The sequence below is a fragment of the Phasianus colchicus genome, chromosome 2 (assembly GCF_987193195.1).
Source record: "Phasianus colchicus chromosome 2, bPhaCol1.hap1.1, whole genome shotgun sequence".
In the NCBI taxonomy this organism is placed as follows: Eukaryota; Metazoa; Chordata; class Aves; order Galliformes; family Phasianidae; genus Phasianus; species Phasianus colchicus.
In genome coordinates this window covers 90,807,983-90,828,311 of record NC_143437.1, presented here as the reverse complement: position 1 = coordinate 90,828,311, position 20,329 = coordinate 90,807,983, and the positions used below count along the sequence as shown (strand labels likewise).

Genomic DNA, 20,329 nt, shown 5'->3' with positions numbered 1-20,329 from the left:
TATATTTCGGTGTATTTCTGAAAATTTACTTTGAAAAATATATGCTTCTTTCTGATGAAAGTACTCCCTCAGTTAATGGAAGCAGTAGTTGTTAGTGCTGCGGTTTATTTTAAGCATTTTTCTGCATACAAATGAGTTCTTTTTACCAAATTGATTTTCTGCATTCACAACTGGGTTTACTTGATCTATTATCAAATATAGTATTTTCTTCCTCTTTTCACTCGTTATCACTGAGAAGCCTATGCAAGACTGAGAAGAATTATTATCGTCATTCCTGCACATCATCAGAGAGATTGTTTATTAAATTCTAATTATAGAACATGTAGACTACAGCAGTGAAAAGCCATTGTTTTCCCAATGCAACCCAAATTGCATGGGGAGAGATAATGTGGCCTGAAGGACTCTTATTACTGATGCTTATGAGAGAGAATCAGAAAATACCAGGTTAAAATCTCTTTTCTTAAGTATCGAATATATTAACTTTAAACTTTCCTCTGAGATGGTATGTATTAAAGCTTAAGATGTAATTTTTAGAACACTGCAATGTTATGTTGAAGTCCTTAAGTTCAAGAGCAGAATAATACTTCAACAAAAAAAGTAAGAACTGCTCTTAAGAAGGTAAAAATTATCAGCTAGGAAAGCTTACCAAATGCTTGCAGGAATAATTTAGTCAGTGCAGACATCCTTTCATAGAATGAGTGCCTATAAACAAACCAAGATTGATTGTAACAAACAACTTATTCACAACACTAATTTGCATTTATTCGAGTGATTTTGTGTAAGTGTAATTTGCTTGTGGATCATTTTCTACTAAGTCAGTGCCAGTATCCAATACTTAACTTTCACATTTTGAGCTGGATTAGTCAGTAGTGACTGATCACAGAGGTTTCATATCATTGTCTATTCCCTGTGTTGGCGGCAAAAACAGCAGAGTTTTGTTATCTTTGGGAAAGATAATTAATAACAAAGTTATCCTAAATACTCCAATACACCTACTGTAAATGTCATACTATTAGCCCTTAAAACATTTTTAGATAACAAAGGGCCATATTTCTAAGGAGATGTTAATTCTTTGTTTGCAAGGAGAGGAAAGTTAACTTGATAGATAAGAACTACTCTCATTTTGCTGCTTTTGGTCATTTTCTGGTGATTTCTTTTATTTCCCTTTCTTTGTGAGATTCCCTCATGATCAGATAGACAAATCTTTTGTCACATTTTGCTGAGACTGTAGCTCAGTTTTCAAATATTAAGGCTTTTAGAGTCAATGTGAGTATTAAAATTATAATGAATCGTAGATAATAACAGATCTAGTAAAACATTTTTGAGCTTCTGTAGCCACACAGTAAAACCAAACATAAGACTTTTCCTCCTCTGCTCACTTGAATCTAGCTTGGTTGTTACAATATTTGCAGTCCTAGATTGCACAAAAAGATAATATTTGGCATTCTCTTGCTGTTACGAAGAGCAGTAAGGACAGGGAAGCATTAAAATATGAAAACAATCGTCAGGTCATTTAGTCAGTGTCACTTCTGGCAAGCTGTAGGTAAAGATAATTTGGCACAAGTTTATATTTAGAAGTACCTAATAGTGCCCTTTCTATTTTGATACCTGGGCCATCATTTTCGTGATAATTTTGTTTTGACTAAATTTTTAGAGTAGATTACTTCCATTGTGTTTCTAATTCTAAGTGTCAATTACATCTTTGGCAGATTATTCAGGATATACTTCTAGGTGAAATACCGGTAAGAAAGCACTTGAAAACAGGTAAATGAAAAGAGCTGCTCCTGGACATGTTACATCCACAGAAAGATAGTAGACCATCCAAAATATAAAAGTGAAATTAGCCTCCACACCTCAGAAGCAGAGCTCACAGGAAGACATGCTGTCTGTTATTAAACCAAACATAGCTGGCAAAAGCAGATATGCTTTTGATATGCAAAACAGAAGAAAAGTGTGTGTTGCCAGTTTTCCCGCTTCATTCCAATAATATCAAATGGCCAAAATGAACTTCTCTATGGGGACCTTTTCTTGTTTATGGAATCCAACGTAGTCATAACTGTGTCCCAAAGCAATCCAGGCGTAGTGACAGTATTGGATCTGGCTGGGACAGAGGTACCTTTTACCACAGCAGCCCATATACTGCTGTGTAATGCACTTGCAGTTAGGATAGCATTGATATACCACTTCTGTTTTGCTCATTTCTGGGCACTGCTGGCACAGCACCCTGAAAGCCAGGAGGCTGCGGATGAGCGAGATGGGGAGGGGACATTGCCAGGGCAGCTGACCTAAACCATTCCATACTGTACGATGTGACACTTAACAATAATATCTGGGACAGGAAAAGGTGAAAGGGGAGCTTTCGTTATGAAAATCTCTTTCCTCCTTTATATGCTATGAGACTCGCCAGTCATGTTCAAGCGTACTCTGACTCTCCTTAAGACGGCCATTAGACCTTGTTGGAAGTATTGCCATTTGAGGCTGTCCGAAAAGACCCAGTCTCTTCTCCAGTCTTTTCCTAACTGTTCACATTTGATTTCTGGTTTCACCTTCCAAATTGCCAGGTGCTTTCTGTGTTTAATAATAAGAATTACATATTCTTTTGTCCTACTTTTCTCTCTGAGGGATGGGGAAATGACTGGGTGTGTCTCATTCTTGTCCCCATTCAATTCACCTAATTTTCAGATTAGCATTCTTTATGAAGAAGATAATAACCAGACACCCAGCTTAACTCAAAACCCTGAAAGAGCTAGGTGAGTCCCTAGCCTTGACTTCTTTTTGAATTTATTTGAGACTCTCTTGTGGCTTTTTACACTATAAGTAAGGATATATTTTCTGATAGCTATCCCTTGATCAAAGAAAATGGACTGTATGGCTGTTCTGCATGTAGCAATGTTCTTTCAGAAGCTGGTAACCCTCCAAGTACAGCTCAAACTTCTCACCCACATGGTGGCCAAACCTACCTTGACTAGTAAACTAACTTGCCTGTTTTGCGTTTTGTGTGTTTGTTTTTTTTCCTAAACCACCTACCTCTGTAGTTGAGGCTATTTTTCTCTGCTGATGATGAGAGGGATCTTCCTTTTTATACAGGCAACACCAAATCTTGGAGACTGCTACCAAATCTCTGATATCTTAAAAAAAAAAAAGCCAGTTGTCTCTGTGTGCTGCCTGTCCCAGTGAATGCACCTGAGGTGGGAACAGTGCGAATTCATGCAGAATAGATGGAATTGCTGGGAAATGTTTTTTCCCATAACAGTTACTCCACTGGTAACCAGAGCTTTCTGCAAGCCTATGCGTGAAGCTACACTGAACAGTTCTAGCTTTGCTAAAGGGTTTCTGCATTTCATAAAAATTACCAATAGCTATACCCAGGTAGATAAAAATGTACACTGATTACTGGCTGGAATTCCCTTCAACATAAATGTACATGGAACTGCTGCTTGAAAATCTAATGAGATGTTACCAGCAGCTGGCTTCTTCCAGATACAGAGACCATATGCACATTCACATCTCACCCACCTTCCACATTTTCTTTGAATCCTTCCAAAATGCAGCTGGGATGGGGAGCATGCAGCTGAGACAGCAGCAAGGGCCGTTGGGCTCCTTCCAGAGAGGAAAAACTATCTCATTTTCATCATCAGATATACTCTTTGACTGCATCCATAGATTGTGCATGTTGAAAAACTGCTTGCTGATAATATTTTTTAATTTAACAGCGAATATTTAATTCAAAAAAGAATTCATTCTACACTTGCTGCTTCTTAGCTCTCCTTTCATCCAAGAATACAATCTGCATACTGCGGCACTCACTGTGTCTGTGTCAGAGACCTGGGGGTGGTGTGATGGTGGGGAATGTTATATAAAATCCCACAGAAACTTGCAGTGGCAATGTGGTCTCACTTATGAAGAAAACTGCACTGTGAGTGTATTTTACAGAGTGTATTTCAGATGGGAATACCATAAAAATGCATAAATTAGTAGCTTGATACAGCATTTTTGGAACCGTGTTATTAAAAAAGGTTAGATAGGGCATTCTGCTGTATCCTTCATGTCATTTAAATGGCTTTATATTTGTCAACGCAGCTGTCGATAAAATTTCATTGCAGCATTTCTTTTTATCACTTGTAGGTTTATGGGGCTACTTGAGTTTTTATTTTATTTTGTAAATCATTAACTATAATGAGAGACTGTTTTACTATAATATAAAAAGGTACCATCCTCTGGATTCTTCATTCTGTGAACAGCTCTGCCAGGCCAAACCTACTCCCTGCTTCCACTGAACTGAGTAATTGCATCTGCTTAGGTTTGAAATAAAGAATTGCGTAGCAAAACAGAAGTAATTGTGCAGAGATTTATAAAACACAGCACCAAAGCAATGGTACCAGGCTGAACACTCGTTTATTTCATAGAATAACAGAATCAGGAGTGACCTTTAAAAGCCATCCAGTCCAACCCATCTGCAAAGAACAGGAACACTACAGCCAGATCCGGTGCTCACAGCCCCGTCCAGGCTGACCTTGGGTGTCTCCAGGGATGGGGCATCCACCATCTCTTTGGGCAGTCTTCTCCAGTGCCTCACCACCTTTATTGTTAAGAACTTTTTCCTTATATCCAATCTAATGTCCCTTCCTTTAGTTTGAAATCATTTCCCCTTGTCCTATCAAATTTTACCTCATTTATCTATTGTTGGATATTTCTTAGCAGTAAGAGAGGGAAGTTAATTTATTTTAAATAAGTGCAGGTATTGTTGACTTTTTGGTGCTCACTTTGCAGATGTATCTATTCTCTTGAATTAGGTGGAAACAGCAACCGATTCAGATACTGAGAGCAGAGGCCTGCGGGAATACCACTCAGTTGGAATACAAGTGGAAGATGAAAAACGGTAATTCAAGTGCATACAAAAATCTGTAATCTTTCATAAAAGTACATTTGTAAACAGTGTTAATAACAAACATCTGGCAAATGCTGCCTCTAAATAATTCAGAAAGCCAAATTTCTTATTTGCATGCTGGTCATTTGGCAAAATTCGTAGAGAATACATAACACTTGTTTAATATTGTGTTAATTTTACTGTTTTTAATTGGAATGAAGGAAGCAAAAGTTTTAAATTAAAGTGGTGGATTAATACCTTTTCATATTTTCAGAAAAATATACAAAGAAATATATATTGGGATCTTGTGCTGATTTAGGCTTTCTCAGTCCTTCTAACAATGGTTAGGATGTATCGTAAACTGGAATCAGCTTTCCACTTGTTCAATCCTGATCTGGTTCTGTAGCACTGTCAGCCAGTGTAGCAGCCCACCGGGTTATCCCTGGCAGGCACTGCCTGTTAAGCACCAGCCTGGGACCATTATCTCATTTCACAGCAGCTGTCAGATAGTATTTGACTGCTAATTGCCTTTTACCATCATTGACTAGAAGTAATTTGAAACAATAGGTCTAGATGTGAAAAGATTTCACAAATAATCTTTCTTTGTCCATCTAACTTTTGAAAATAAATCTTTTCTCAAATGTTTTTTGTGGCGTACCTCAATAAAAAATTTAACATTTAATGGTCATCCTATGAGGTAAGTAAAAAAAAACCAAAACAACTCTTAAGCCTGCAGTTAATATTTTTCTTTTTTTAAAGAATTCTCAAATGTCCTAATTATCAGATTTTCAGATTTTATCAAATTATAATCATTAATATTTGAAGGTTTTTATACATTTATTTAACAGTCTTCCGCCAAGAGATGCAACCCTGCAGTTCTGCTAGTTATTTCCAGTTCATTTCATAATGATACATGGTATTTTGTAGTATGAGAATAACGTGATATGAGAATAAATCAATATTTGCTTCCAGAGATAATTTAAATGATTTTCTTTTGTATCTTTGCTGAGATCAATGATGGCACAATGCATTTTGTTTTTCCTCTGTGTTGTTAACTTCTGTCTTATTTTAGTGAGATGCGAACAAAGAAAAAAAATATTTAGCATAAAGGAGAAGGATAGAACTAGAAGCCATTCACTGAAGCATTATTCTGCACCCCTGTATCATTATATATTCATTTGTGTTATTTAACCTCTTCTCTTTCTTCCCACTTCATCAAGACATGGACGATTTAAGCGCTCAAACAGTGTGACAGCAGCTGTCCAGGCTGACCTGGAGCTGGAGGGCTTCCCAGGACACATCACCATGGAGGACAAGGGACTTCAGTTTGGCTCATCCTTCCAGCAGCACTCGGAGCCCAGCACCCCCACCCAATACAGTGCAGTGAGAACTGTACGGACGCAGGGACTGTTCAGTTACAGAGAAGATTACAGGACCCCAGTTGACACCTCAAACCTTCCACCACCAGAGCCCTGGCTGGAGCCAGCCATTGAGACAGTAGAGACTGGTCGGATGTCTCCTTGTCGACGGGACGGTTCTTGGTTTATGAAGTTGCTACATACTGAAACTAAGAGAATGGAGGGATGGTGTAAGGAAATGGAAAGAGAGGCAGAAGAAAACGATCTTTCTGAGGAAAGTAAGAACATTTTACGTCTTTTCTTACTGATGTTTGCTATTACCTGCTAGGATACATTGATGGTGTGTGGTTTTTCCCTACTCTACGTACCAGAGACGTTCTACAGAACCATTAGATGTAGGCATCCTTGCTGCTGATTGTGCAAGCTGGTCTTTGACAGGCTGGAGCTTTAGGGTTGTAGCTGAGGAGACGACTGCATCAAGTACAGGATGTAGCTTAAGTGGGACAAAATCTCCTTCCATAGCTCCAGTTCTGGCTCACTCTTCTCACTCATTTCTGTGATTCCAGTGCTTGAACCTTTGCCAGAACACAGAAGTTTATCTTGTGTTAACCTTTCTTTTGTTGTTGTTTCATTTTCCTGAATCCTGAGAATTTGCCTCTTCTTTTGAAGCCATTTTAAACACATTTTAATTCCTTTATAGGACCTGAGCAGAATGTATCATAAAGGAACAGTTAGAATAAGAGAGGGGTAGGCAGGAGCAATAGTTAAAGCACTTCTACAATCTCAGATAGTTCAGTAGCATTTTCTTATTATAATTTTGTCAAGAATCATTATTTCTCTCACTTCTTGTGGACACCTTGTGAAAGAAGTGATGAGAAAAAATGAAAAATAATGTAGACTATTTTGGAACAAGATCCAAGCCAGCACTAATGATGGTAATATATCAAAGTGGCCCTAGCACTCAGTAGCCAGCTCCCCGTGATTCCCTCTGAGGTCAATTATCCTTGTTCTCCGGTCTTAGTTTTATAAATATTTCAATCCCTGCCAATCTGAATTATTGTCTCAGCTCAGCTTTTCTCAAATCACAAATTAGTTCATATACAATTTTCTTAGTAGCATCTTTTCCTACATTCACAAATCTCACACACAATCTCTGAATGTACTTTCCTGTTTGTCTTTTTTCCCCCTCAGTGAGCTCTTGCTTATGATCTGCCCTCAAGACTTGGGCCAGACCTGCATGGTCACTAAAAGGCCAATTTCTATTTCTTTCACTGACCTTTTAAGAAGAGAGAACACCTGCATTTTTATGGCATCATTTTCATTTGCAGTCATATTTCTGCACTGCTTTTTGTGCAAGTCTGCCATGTAACAGCATAGCTTTTAGTGTGGCAGAGATCATAAGGTTGTTTACTTCTTTAAGTGCCCAGTTTTTTCTTGAGTTTTGGTTTTTGTTGTCATTTTCACTACGGCAGATATGAGCTGAGAATTTTCTTTGCATTGATAATGTGAAGACTTTAATACCCTCTAAGGTGCTGTTTGAGTACTAACAATAAAATATTTTGCTTTGCTTAGCATGTGTTAGGATTTCCAAAACTACTTTCATTGCACTTATTTTTTAATGCTTAGTTTTACCGTATACATATTTTTTCCCTATCCCCTTAATCTTTGTACTGTTAAATGCTCTGCCATCAATAAGCATCCCAAAGCACAAGCTTTTGGTGTTGGGAACATCAGTGCTTGCTATCAGAAGCAGAAGATTGAAGAGCAAGACTTTAATTTCCTTGAAAAAAAGTAAGATTATTAGGCGACAAAGGGGAGTATCACAGTTAACCCCACCTCTTTCCCTAGGAGGCCAGCCATTTGTTTTCAGGCAAGGCTGGACTTTTGCTACCTCCTTTCTTTCCAAGCTCTTCCTCATGCACAGCCACAATCAAATCTGCAATCACATGAAGTAAGCAGTGAAAATACTCATGTCAGTACTTCTTCCTCATACAGGCACAGGTAGGGAGCTAGTGATGCTCTCTCAAATATGTAGCTGTCTGTATTTTGTCAGGAAAAGCTAGAGGAGCTGATTTTAGCTGACTACCAATTCCCAGGTCCTGACCCACACTCTCTTCCTCCACGTGATGCTATCTATGCTCTTGCAATCCAGAAATACCCTAAAATACCTTGCAACAGTTAGGAAGATTATTTTTTTCAGGAAATAATTCAGAAGGACACAAAGGGTGGGACATGAAAACAAATTGAGCCTCAGTAATTTTTTATTAATATTTGTAGTTATTGAGACTCTATCCTTTTAACCTAGAATTAGGATTTAATGTTTCCTTATTTCCAGAATGACTCAGTAAGAGAAAAAGAAAGGGCAGTTCCTTGATACAGAGATACTGAAATGGACTCTTGCAATTCCCATTTTAACCTGACCAAGACAATTTAATTACCCGTGTCTGGGGGAGCACTCTCACCTCCCTTATAGGTTAAAGAAATTACTGCAGAAGAAGGTTTGTATAGCATAAATGAAGTCAGATGCTTATCTTCAGCTGAATGTCAAACATGACAGATTCCTTCTTTTCCATCATATGTACTCATTTCAAGAGATCTTTCTCAAATCATATCCAAATCTTTGGAATAGCATCCCTTCATTCCATACAACTAACATAAACTAAATAGAGATTATCAAAGAATTATTTTAACGGAGGGAACGAGCTTCACAGCATTTTAAAGTTTTTGCATGAATAACCGTTTTGCTGTTGAGCCTCTGACACATTTTATATACTCAGTTTGAGCTATGGAAGTTGGAAGGTATGTATCCACAAGAACTAAAGTTTAATGATATCCCAGCATGAAATGTATCTTGACATATTTAAGCATTTCACAGTTCTCTGAAGAAAATGCTCACAAATGCTGGAGCCAGAAGCAACTAAATATGTTTTTCCATCTTCCAGCAGCTACTATTCCCATAACACTTGACAGCAAAGTTTGCACATTCAAACTGTCACTGTTAATGCTGAATTGTTCTTTTTGTTGGCCGGGTTATACTAATTGTACCTGAAGAAGAAAGGTAGCCTTGCATCTCCTATGAGAAGGCTGTCTTTATGCTACCACTTCAATTTTGTTTTAATCAAGGGAAGAGTTAAAATCGAACTGTATTTTAGAAAACAATTTCATTTTCTGTGTTAGCACAATAGCCCTGAGATCACAGAAAGCTGTCTGATTGCTCTATTGATTTTTTTCTTTCACTGTAGCTTTTCTCCCATAATGTTGTTCTAAGATCTTCACTCATCAGGTCTAGGAACGGGAGAAGATAATCACTGCAACAAAAATAATCTAACCTCTCATGCTTTCTTTCTGCAGACATTATTTTTTTGTTTGGTCAGTTGCCGTGAATCATATTTCAGAGTTTCTGTGAAGTTCATTTATTGTCTGTGTGAGCAGTTATTTGTGTTCTCAACCTTTATGAGAATACATATATATATAAAATATATACATGGCTGGAAGTGTTCCCAGGGTAAGCATGTGATCATTTGCACCGGCAGGGTGCCTTCCAGCAAAAATATGTGTTTCTCTGGGGTGCTGACTGGAGTTGCAGTTTTACACCCTGAAAATTGTATTTGGCTACTGCTGGTGTGTAGGTGATGACAAGAAAAACACTCCCAGTTATCGCAGCGCTGTTGAAGATGCAGAGGGCCAAGACTGTGCAGCCTGAGCCCAGCTTTCCTGAGCTGCGTGATGGGAACAGAGGACTTTTCACAGGAAGGCAGAAAGCCCATGAGCCCACAGGGGGGCCATGGGGTGAGGTGTGATGTGGCACAGGGAAGCAGAGGGCAACTGGACTCCCAAATGCCAAATATTTGTCTACTGAAATATTACAGTGCTGGAATGGAGAACCCCCCAGACTTTATTCCCATTTCAAAATCCTAAGATAACACAGTGTAAAAATTTTTTCTTTGTTAGAACAGAGCCTTTAAGCCTGGTATTAATCACGCTAGCAGACAGCGTCTTTTTCTAACATCTTTTGCATCACTGTTAGGAGCTTTGCTGACACAGCTATGCCCTGTTGAAGTAAAGGGATCTTTGGTGTATCAGGCCTTAAAAAGGGCTCAAAATATCACCTTTCTCTCCCCTTAACCCTTCATTCCAGGGATGAATTTTTCCTTTCTAATCCTCCAGCTGGTATTTCCAAAATTCTGCAAGGGCTTTAGTAACACAGAAGAGTTGTAGCAGAAACAGTAAAGTTAAATCTCCCATATTTTGGAAAAAAGAAAGCTCACAACTGATTTACTTGAGTGCATTCTTCAGTTAATCATCCATAAAAGTTTTTTGAGGCGTTTGACCAAATATAGTTTACTCTTCAACCAAAGAGAAATTAAATTCCTAATGCTTCTCACAACTATTGAAATTGACATTTGGAGTGTTGGAAATGACTACAGAATGTCTTAATTTCCCTGAAATGGTAGTTAAAGTCAATAAAGGAGAGTCCCATAGTGAGGAATCCAAGAATTCCTCCTAGCATGTATATTGTGCTCCAGTTTTCCCCATTTTGGTAAAAAAGTGAACATGCAGAGTCTCACAGTTCACAACGATCCCATTGCCCTTCCTCCTCTCTGTAACAACGCTGATTGATAGCTGTGCTGTCCTAAAATATTGTCTCACTCTAAACATAGCCTATCTGTTATGTTGATAGTGGAAAAGACATATGTTTAGGATTGATTTAGATTTAGGTTTAGATAAATATAGATTTACAGATTGAACAAACATTCTGGTGTACATGTTCTGCTTTGAATTAGGGTGATGACCTAAATGACAGTTTAAATACATTTCCAGACATATTTCCTCAGATTGTGTATGGGACACACACAAGCTTAGGAAAAAATAAAAATAAAAGCAATGAAATGAAATGAAAATGTAAAACTAAAAACACATCATTTAAGTAGCACTAATGAATGCCAGAAGCAGATTGATTGTCAGTAGTTTCCCATTGCTTGTGGCACAACTGAGCAAAGCTTTCTACCTATCAAAAATAGAGTTATGACATCACATTGTGATCTTGATGTCGTCAACATAGGTCTAACTTTCCTCCCCCTGCATTTGTAATGTGAAACAGTATTCAATTTTAAGTTCTTGCAGTGTTCCTCAAACAATGCAACATGTATAAAACAATATTACTTGTAATACTTCTTGTAATCTGCATATTGCTGGAGACAATATGCCATTGTGTGAATTGTCCATGCTGTTTACAGGGAACTTGCACAGTCTTTATCAAGAGTATAAATCCTGAGTCTGTATTTTCTGCAGTCACTGTCAGGGTTTTATATGTCTTTGGAATAAAAGCTGTACGTTCAGGACCACACAACAAAAATAGAATGTTTCATATGCATCAGGGAGCAGAATTAAGGTTATGTTATTCTTTTCTGAATTTCAAGTAAATGTACCAATATCTTAATGGTGGGGAGGTATATGAATTATATTGAAATTATGTATGTTTATGTTTGGTGATTGATTTTATCGTCATTTATTTACAAGCAGAATCTTCTCAGCATCACCAAACATCTCAGTCTCTCCAGTCTGTAACATTCATCATTCTTTCATGGAGATAATCAATCTGCACTCATCAGAATAATTCCCCAATGCATGAAATTAATGACAAGGCTTTGGCTGTCTATTAATATTGTGCTAAAGATTATGAATTGAAGTGTTTTAATACTTTAATTTAATTACAGCAAAGCAGAGTAGCATGAATATGAGAGATTCTAACTTCTATGTTTTATTAAGTCTCATTTACTTATTGAAATGGAAGTAGAGTTAGATCTTCAGTAAATGGCAGGCCTGTAATACATGTGTATTCACCACTATTAGAGCCTTTTTGAAAGGCTGCTCACCAGTGCTGTAGGCTCCTTCATAGCAAATGTTATTCCTGGCAGCAGGGCTCTAGTTCTGCAAGTTAGTTAAACTCATTGTCTGTAGAGTAGCTCTGGCAGTCCCCTCCTCAAGCACAGTGGGGATCTGTGCTTCTGGAGAGACAGGCATCACACAGACTAACATTGTGTCCTAGAAGTCTGCAGAATCACAGAATGGCTTGGGTTGGAGGGGACCCCAAGAATCATCAAGCTGCAACCCCCCTGCCACATGCAGGGCCACCAACATCCACATTTAATATTGGACCAGGCTGCCCAGGGCCCCATCCAATCTGGCCTTGAACACCTCCAGGGACAGGGCATCCACAGCCTCTCTAGGCAGCCTGTTCCAGTGCCTCACCACTCTCTTGGTAAAGAACTTGCCCCTGATATCCAACCTAAATCTTCCCTCCTTCAACTTAAAACCATTTCCCCTTGTTCTGCCATTATCTACCCTTGTATGGCATATGGTTTGGTTGGTGACACATGCAGACGGCCTGGAAGCACAGTGTCTGACATCTGAAATGGAGGTTGTCACAAAACATTGCACAGCCAGTGCCTAAGTCTTGTCTGGCCTGCCTGGGCTTTAAATCACAGATGCCTGTTAATGTTGTCCTTCATGATAATGAAGGTCAAATAAATGTTTATTTAATTTGGGAGTTGGAGTAACGGTGAGATTCACTAGGAAATATCAGTCAGATCTAGATTCTGTCAAGTTTCTGTGGTAGGGCCAAAACCAATGGTTTTTTTTATCACGCTTTGTACTTGAGCTGTGAGCTACAAATTGAATGGAGGAAGCTAAAACTGAGCTGTATTCCCTGTGAGATAAGTGTTACATCCCTCAGCCTACAGAATCGTTCTGTGGGTAGTTGAATAGTGTGGAGTGTTTGGCAAGGCAATGCCAGGGACCTGCTATGACAAAATTCCTCATCTCAAGAAAGAAGGAATCCTGACCCCCCACCCTGATAGTTTGTCCTATGTCCTGTGCTACAGAGCATCCAGGCACAAGGAGATACAAACCTGGGTGACACATCTTTGCCTTTGTTAAAAGTTCTGACAGACAATGAAAGCAATTTGTTTCAGATCAAAAGAAATAGTTCTTTATTTAGAATTCTATGTGTTTGCGCAGGTTTTAAACACCCAGAACATTGCTTTTCCTAAGCCAATAACTCCATAGAGGAAAGTGAGGAGTTTGGTGATCAAAAACCCCAAACCAATTAAAATGTTTTATTTCATTTGGCCAACTGAACATAAATAAATCCCCAGTGAATTACTCGTGCAGCCCTGAAACACTTAACCCCTTCAGAAATGGGTAGCACAAGGGACAGATGAATTATGCATATTGTTGTTTAATTTAGTATTGTGGCACAGCTGTAAACTGTTTGTCTAACAGAAAGCAAAATAGAGTTTGAGAGCCACAGCTCTACAAATTTATCTATGCTTTTAAGGTTATGAAATATGTATGCATTTACAGAAAATGAGCCTTAAACTTTCAGATTCTCTCAGCAAGCATTGAATGGTTTCTATATTAAATGTTGCAGTTCAGTTCTGCTGTGCTATTGTAGTTTCATTCAACCCTAGGCATCTCATTAATCATCAAGTTGGTTCCCTGAAATGATGAGGATGTTTAACTTAAAACTGAGACAGGGGAGGTTTAGGTTAGATATTAGGAGGAAGTTTTTCACTCAGAGGGTGGTGACACACTGGAACAGGTTGCCCAAGGAGGCTGTGGATGCCCCATCCCTGGAGGCATTCAAGGCCAGGCTGGATGTGGCTCTGGGCAGCCTGGTCTGCTGGTTGGTGACCCTGCACATAGCAGGGGGGTTGAAACCAGATGATCATAGTGGTCCTTTTCAACCCAGGCCATTCTGTGATTCTCCCACTCTATAATAAAAGATGTATGAGCATTTACTATATTACCCCTACACCTACCTTTCTATACCTTTCCCCTAAATATTATATAAAGATCTGGACATTTTATGGAAATCTTAATCTTTCACTGAGACCTCAGTTTATCGTGCTTTTTAAAATGTTGCTTTTGCAGCACAGAGAAGAAAGTGCAGTTTGGTGAGGAAAGCATACTGCTACCAACTGAAGTATTTATCCCATAAAAATGTGGGAGTCCAAGAGGAGCTGGTTTTCTCAGGATAAGCCAGTTCCCTCAGGCACTCTAGTCAATAGAAATAGGCATCTTTAGGAAGAGATCCGTCTCATCTAAAAATAAGTACCTAACATGAGCAAGCTGATGAGCTCTTTCCTTTCATAGAGCATAGAGAAATTTTTATTTAGACAGCTGATTCTTGGAAGCAAAGTCAAGTAAAATGAATTTGGTCTCTTCCCTCAGTGCTTCTGCACACAGTAAATGGCCAGTACACTGGCAGTAGGGAAAGTCCAACAAACCGTGAGGGTTTCAACAATTTAACAAAGTCCTGGAGCACGTGTTTGTATTCTCCCCTTGTCTGAAGCTCCCATGCTTTGGTCTTCATGTATTTTCCAGGGTACACAACCTTCAATACTTCAATACTACCACAGAATGTCTTAGAGACACGATTCCTCTAAAGATCTCATCCTTATGGTAGGAGCATTTACATTATATTTTAACATGTTAACCTTGCTACGCAGTACGGACAGATTAAAGAGGCTTCATCCAAGGATCATCCACAATGTTAGAAACCATTTTTGATTGCAGAATCAGAAGATGTAACCTAAGGTACATTTAAAGCTCCCTTTGACATCAGAGGAAACAGGCACCCACCTGCTTCTTGAGGCGAGAGTATTTCAACAGCTCTCAATTTACAAAAGCAAGTCTAACTCCACTTCCATTGGGCTTTTATTCTGTGTCCATAATGCATTTAGAAAATATCTTCATGGGTTCAGATAAATAAAGCATTACTTGTGTTCTTAACAGAATATTATGCAATGGCAGTAAGGTTAGTTTCAGCATCTAAGTAGGGAAAATTTCTGTATACTGAAGGAACAAAATAAGTGTGTTCCTGGATCAAGTCTGTAATGTTACTTTTGTTAATTGTGCCCGGTGATACATAAGAGATAAATCTAGAAAAGCTGATAGACTGTTAAGTTTGGTGTTAACTTACTAGTCTTAGCATCAGTAGTCCTACTGAATTATTTGCAGTTAAGTGCTTCGTCAGGTCAGAATTAATGCATTTCTAATAAATAAATAAATGAATGAAAATCAGGGTGATAATGCTTATCACTGAGGTTTTTTCAAAAAAATATTATTTACATTGGAATTCAAGCTTATTCTCAAAACCTTATGTCCACATGTCTACTTCAGGAAGCTCTGTGCATTCTTTTGATTTTTCTTTTCTACTTTCTTAAGCAAACACAGTCTTGGTAGTTCTATGTAACTAATATATCATTTACTATTTACAAAAGGTAAAATGCCATGGAGTTTCCCTATATCTCTATCTCTTAAAAATATTTTATGTGTGTAATCAGAAGCAACAAAATATTTATTTACAATACAAACTAAGCTGTAATTCCAGCTACATTTTCTTTGAGATGGCATTTCCTTTTGCTGCCAAAACATCTATTGATAATAACCTCTCTGTATGCTTAGTCCTAGGCAAGATCCGAAGTGCTGTTGGAAGTGCTCAGCTCCTCATGTCTCAGAAATTCCAGCAGTTTTATTGGCTCTGTCAGCAAAATCTGGTAAGTCGCCATCTCTGGCCATTCTTGAAGAGTTTATGACTACTCATACCTAATATTACACAGAATTTAACTGTAAATTGTAGAACTTAATATTTTTAATTCAAAGGCAATGACAACAGAAAGTGTAGTGTACATACATGGTAACATTCTCATTTTCATGTCTCACATTTGTCTCGCTGCTCCTCTTTTTTTTTTTTTTAACTTAATCTCTAAGAATTGTGTTAGTACATCTTTTAGCAAAGCAAATGTAGTTTCAGTAATTTTAGACTCTGCGTTTTGTCTTTTCTTTTTTTGCTGTCCTCATTAAAGAGAAAAAAAAAAAATGAGAAGGGAACAAATGCAAGTTTTCTTAGACATAATATTATGGCTTATTTTTGTAATACCCTAAAATAGTAACTGTATTTCTGGTGAGAAAAGACGTTTTTCAAATTACAGTAAGCAGAGAATAGTAGGAGACATGATGCAGCTCTCTACCTACCTGAAAACGGGACTGATCTTGGAAATGAGAACATACATAGTGTTCATAAAATTGGGTTTCATAATTTGCATTGCCAATTATATATAAGATGTCCTAGGGCGAAAGGAGCAGATGCAGTATATTACTTGTAGGAGTTACTGCTATTGTTCTGGAAGTTCATTAGACACTAATTTGATTCGAAATGTTATCTTCGTTAATATGACAGCAGCCATCAGTGATATAAACGCTGTGGCAAGATGATACTAAGCAATAGAAGAACATAATGCTTCTAGCTAAGTCTAATGGTAGAACACCTACAATCTCTGGCTCACTTGAAAATCAAGTGTAACTTTTGACTGTCTCTATCTCGTATATTAAAAGCACTGAATTTTGCTGCATGCATTACAGCAGATGCAAGCTATTTGTCTGATTAGACACATTTCCTCATTTGCTAGCATTTACTGCACAGGTTTTTAAGGGAAAAGTAATTCTGCAGAGACCTATGTGCTATTTTCCATTCATAACATTACATATCTAGAATTCCTGAAACGGTAATCAAATACTGAGAAAGTCTTGCCAAGCATGTCCTATCTTCTGATAGAAAAGGGTAAGATATATGGTCCTCATTAGGAAAGAATCCAATTATCCACTTCAAAGAGTCTGTCAAAACAAGAATTTTAATAGCTTTTACAGAATGATGGAGGAAATATGCAAAGTCAGGCAAGCAGGAGATGACCAAGTTTGTAATATCAAATGTATCATGTGTGCTACTGTTTATCCATTTGTTTGATAGTGAAAGAAGGAAATCTTCATTAAAATCTAAAAGTTTCATATGGTAAATTTCAGACTTCCCTCCATTTCCTGACTGATTAAGCTATGCGAAATAAGATTTGGAGAGCCCAACCTCCCCTCCACTTCACTTTTCCTTCAAGTGGGTCCAGGAATTGTGCTTGAGAGCATTACTGTAATAACAAGAGCAGTTCCTGCTCTGCACAGCCAACGGCTGTTTGGAAGCTTTAGCATGTCAGTACTGCAAAAGCAATAGGAGGAATCTATAGCTTTGAGACAGCATTATAAAAAAAAAAAAAAAGGCAAAATTTTATTTCTCTCCTTCTTATGAGGATAATAAACCTTTGAATTCCATACCAGCAGCTTTACTCAGTTTTGGAGATTTGAGCTCTGAATATTCTTCACAAATCACTTAATTCAACAATGGGCTCTGCAGAAAGGAACAAATGCAGAACTGGACTTTTAGCTCATTCATGTTTTGAACTTTTCTTCTTATGCTTAGCAGTACTGTTTGTTTTTAAATAGTCACTTAGCCCACATCTGCAGCAGACATTCCATATTCTCTGGCGGCAGCATCTTGGTCCTCCATGGGAATGCTGACAGATAGCAGCTACTGCAGTACATCTGGCACTTACAAGGCTCCAACACATTGCTTTCTCTAACAGTATTCAACAACAGGAACCATAAATGTAGGACAGAGAACAGCAGCAGCTACTTTTGCCAATTCAAAAATGCAGCAAGGTTTTAGGAAGAGGAACACACTTACATTGAAATTTCTCTATGGCTTATGGATTTTTCTAAAGAATCTAAACAGTTTCAAGGATCACATTTGATGATGCTGTTGGTTAAGATGTCTCATTCAGGATAAACTCATAAAACCAACAGCTTCAATGAAATTATTTTATAAGAATTGAGCTATCTCTTACAGTATACAGTTCTTACTAACTACTTGAAAAAAAGCATCCCTGATTAATGACTACTTCCTGGTGAATTATTCACATTATCTTTTATAAGATAATGTTTTTCTTTGAAGTGTCCTCCTCCATACTCCAGTCAGCAGACATTCTGCTCAGCTCTTGAGATCATCACTAAGTATGTCATGGTTGCAGGCAAAACCAGAGCAACACAAGCATCGGCTGGATACTTTTTGCTTGCTTTAGGCTTCCCTTTGAAAGAGAGCTGCAAAGCTGAATTCCAAACACAATAAAAACAAAGAAGCCACTTCTGAAAAAAGAAGAAGAAAAAAAAAAAAGCAGCTTTAAGCCAGTATTCCCAAAACTCAGTTAACTGTAGTAGCAATCATTTTTACTAGCACTCATCCATGAGCTGCGGATCCATAAGCTATAGCAGCAGGAGGCAGCCCTCTTGTGTCCATACGATGCACCGCATGCTCTTCTCCCAGCCGCACTGGAAGCTGTGCTCTTCTGTAGCAGGGATGTGTGGAGCACAAAGGTACAGAAGAGCAATTACCCTCAATTCAGAAGTCAGTGGCATTTCCACGAGTGGCATCACTTTCTGGCTGTTCAGAGGAAACTGAGGAGAGAGACTGAGGAGACCAGACTGGAGAGAACAGATTGCAATGTAATATACGTTGCTGACAGATTTCACACTAGGAGTCAGTTCTTGAAGCCTGTAATATTGACCTCTCTAGAGTAATTAATATCACTGACCTATGTTGTTAGTGCTTTTAAAGTAAATAGGAATCTACCCAATATGGTCATTTTCTGTGAATACTAATCTAGAGTTGTATCGTGTTTTCCAGAAATCTGTTATAATCTGCATAGTAACTACTACTCCTCAAATTCCCCATTAAACAAAAGCTCTTCTAGCAAAGATTTCTGCATGGTTCTAGTTTAGGACCAGTTCTCTCTAATGTTCTTGTCAACTATTTGAATACAGGACTTGGAGTTATACTATGTTTGCAGACAATACTAAATTGTCAGGAATTGATGATTCCCTTAAGGGTAGAGAGGCCTTGCAGAAAGAGAGATCTTGAGAATCTTGACAAACTGGAGGGCTGGACAATCACAAATGCATGAGGCTTCACAATAGTAAGTGCCAGATTCTACAGCTGGGATGGGGCAACCCTGGCTATATGTATGGACTGGAGCATGAGTTCTTTACCAAGAGAGTGGTGAGGTGCTGGAACAGGCTGCCCAGAGAGGCTGTGGATGCCCTGTCCCTGGAGGTGTTCAAGTCCAGATTGGATGCGGCCCTGGGCAGCCTGGTCTAGTATTAAATGGGGAGGTTGGTGGCCCTGCGTGTGGCAGGGGGGTTGGAGATTCATGATCCTTGAGATCCCTTCCAACCCAGGCCATTCTGTGATTCTGTGGTTCTGTGATGAGAGGCTGAGAGCAGCCCTATGGAAAGGGATCTGGGGATTCTGGGTGATGGCAAGTTGAATCTCAGTCAACAGTGTTCCCTGGCAGTCCAAAGGGCCAACCATACCCTGGGGTGCCCCAGGCCCAGCACTGCAGTTAGTTGAGGGGTTGTCGCCCTCTGCTCTGCACTATGTGGCCTCACCTCAAGCACTGAGTGCAGGTTTGGGTACCACAATAAAAGAAGGACATAAAAATATTAGAGAGCATCCAAAGGAGGGCTACAAAAACAGGGAAGGGTCAGGAGGGCAAGGTGTGTGAGGAGTTACTGAGGTCCCGGGGCCTGTTTGGCCCAGAGCAGAGAAGGCTGAGGGACTGTTGTCATACCCAGATCCAGCCACTCAGCTCCCACAGTGAGGAAATCCAAATTTAAATAGTAGTCCCTACTGTAAGAACCATAGAATTACTCAGGTTGGAAGGGACCTCAAAGATCATCAAGTCTAACCGCGACCTAACCATACTACCCTAACTCTAACAACCCTCTGCTAAATCATATCTCCAAGCACCACATCCAAACGGCTCTTAAACACATCCAGGGACAGTGACTCAACCACCTCCCTGGGGAGCCTATTCCAATGTTTAACCACCCTTTCTGTAAAGAAGTGTTTCCTAATGTCCAGCCTAAACTTACCTTGGCGCAACTTGAGGCCATTTCCCCTTGTCCTGCCACCTGTCACCAGTGAGAAGAGACCAACCCCGCTCTCACTGTAAGCACCTTTCAGGTACTGGAAGAGAGCAATAATGTCTCCCCTCAGCTGCCTCTTCCCCAGACTAAACAGCCACAGCTCCCTCAGCCTCTCCTCATAGGGCTGATTTTCCAAGCCCTTCACTAGCCTCGCTGCCCTTCTCTGAACCTGCTCCAGTACCTTCACATCCTTTCTGTACTGAGGTGCCCAAAACTGAACACAGTACTCAAG

The 20,329-nt window shown here is 39.0% G+C and overlaps 1 protein-coding gene across 17 annotated transcripts in view; it reads left to right on the top strand.

Annotated features, from left to right (window-relative positions):
* DLGAP2 (DLG associated protein 2) overlaps positions 1-20,329 on the top strand; it is a 453,855-nt gene that overhangs the window by 427,224 nt on the left and 6,302 nt on the right. For all 17 annotated transcript variants that reach the window (XM_090136327.1, XM_090136320.1, XM_090136322.1 and 14 more), the window contains 3 exons: positions 4,794-4,879; positions 6,088-6,503; positions 15,697-15,788. In XM_090136327.1, coding sequence (XP_089992453.1) covers positions 4,794-4,879; positions 6,088-6,503; positions 15,697-15,788 — 594 coding nt within the window. The remainder of the gene's footprint in view (positions 1-4,793; positions 4,880-6,087; positions 6,504-15,696; positions 15,789-20,329) is intronic.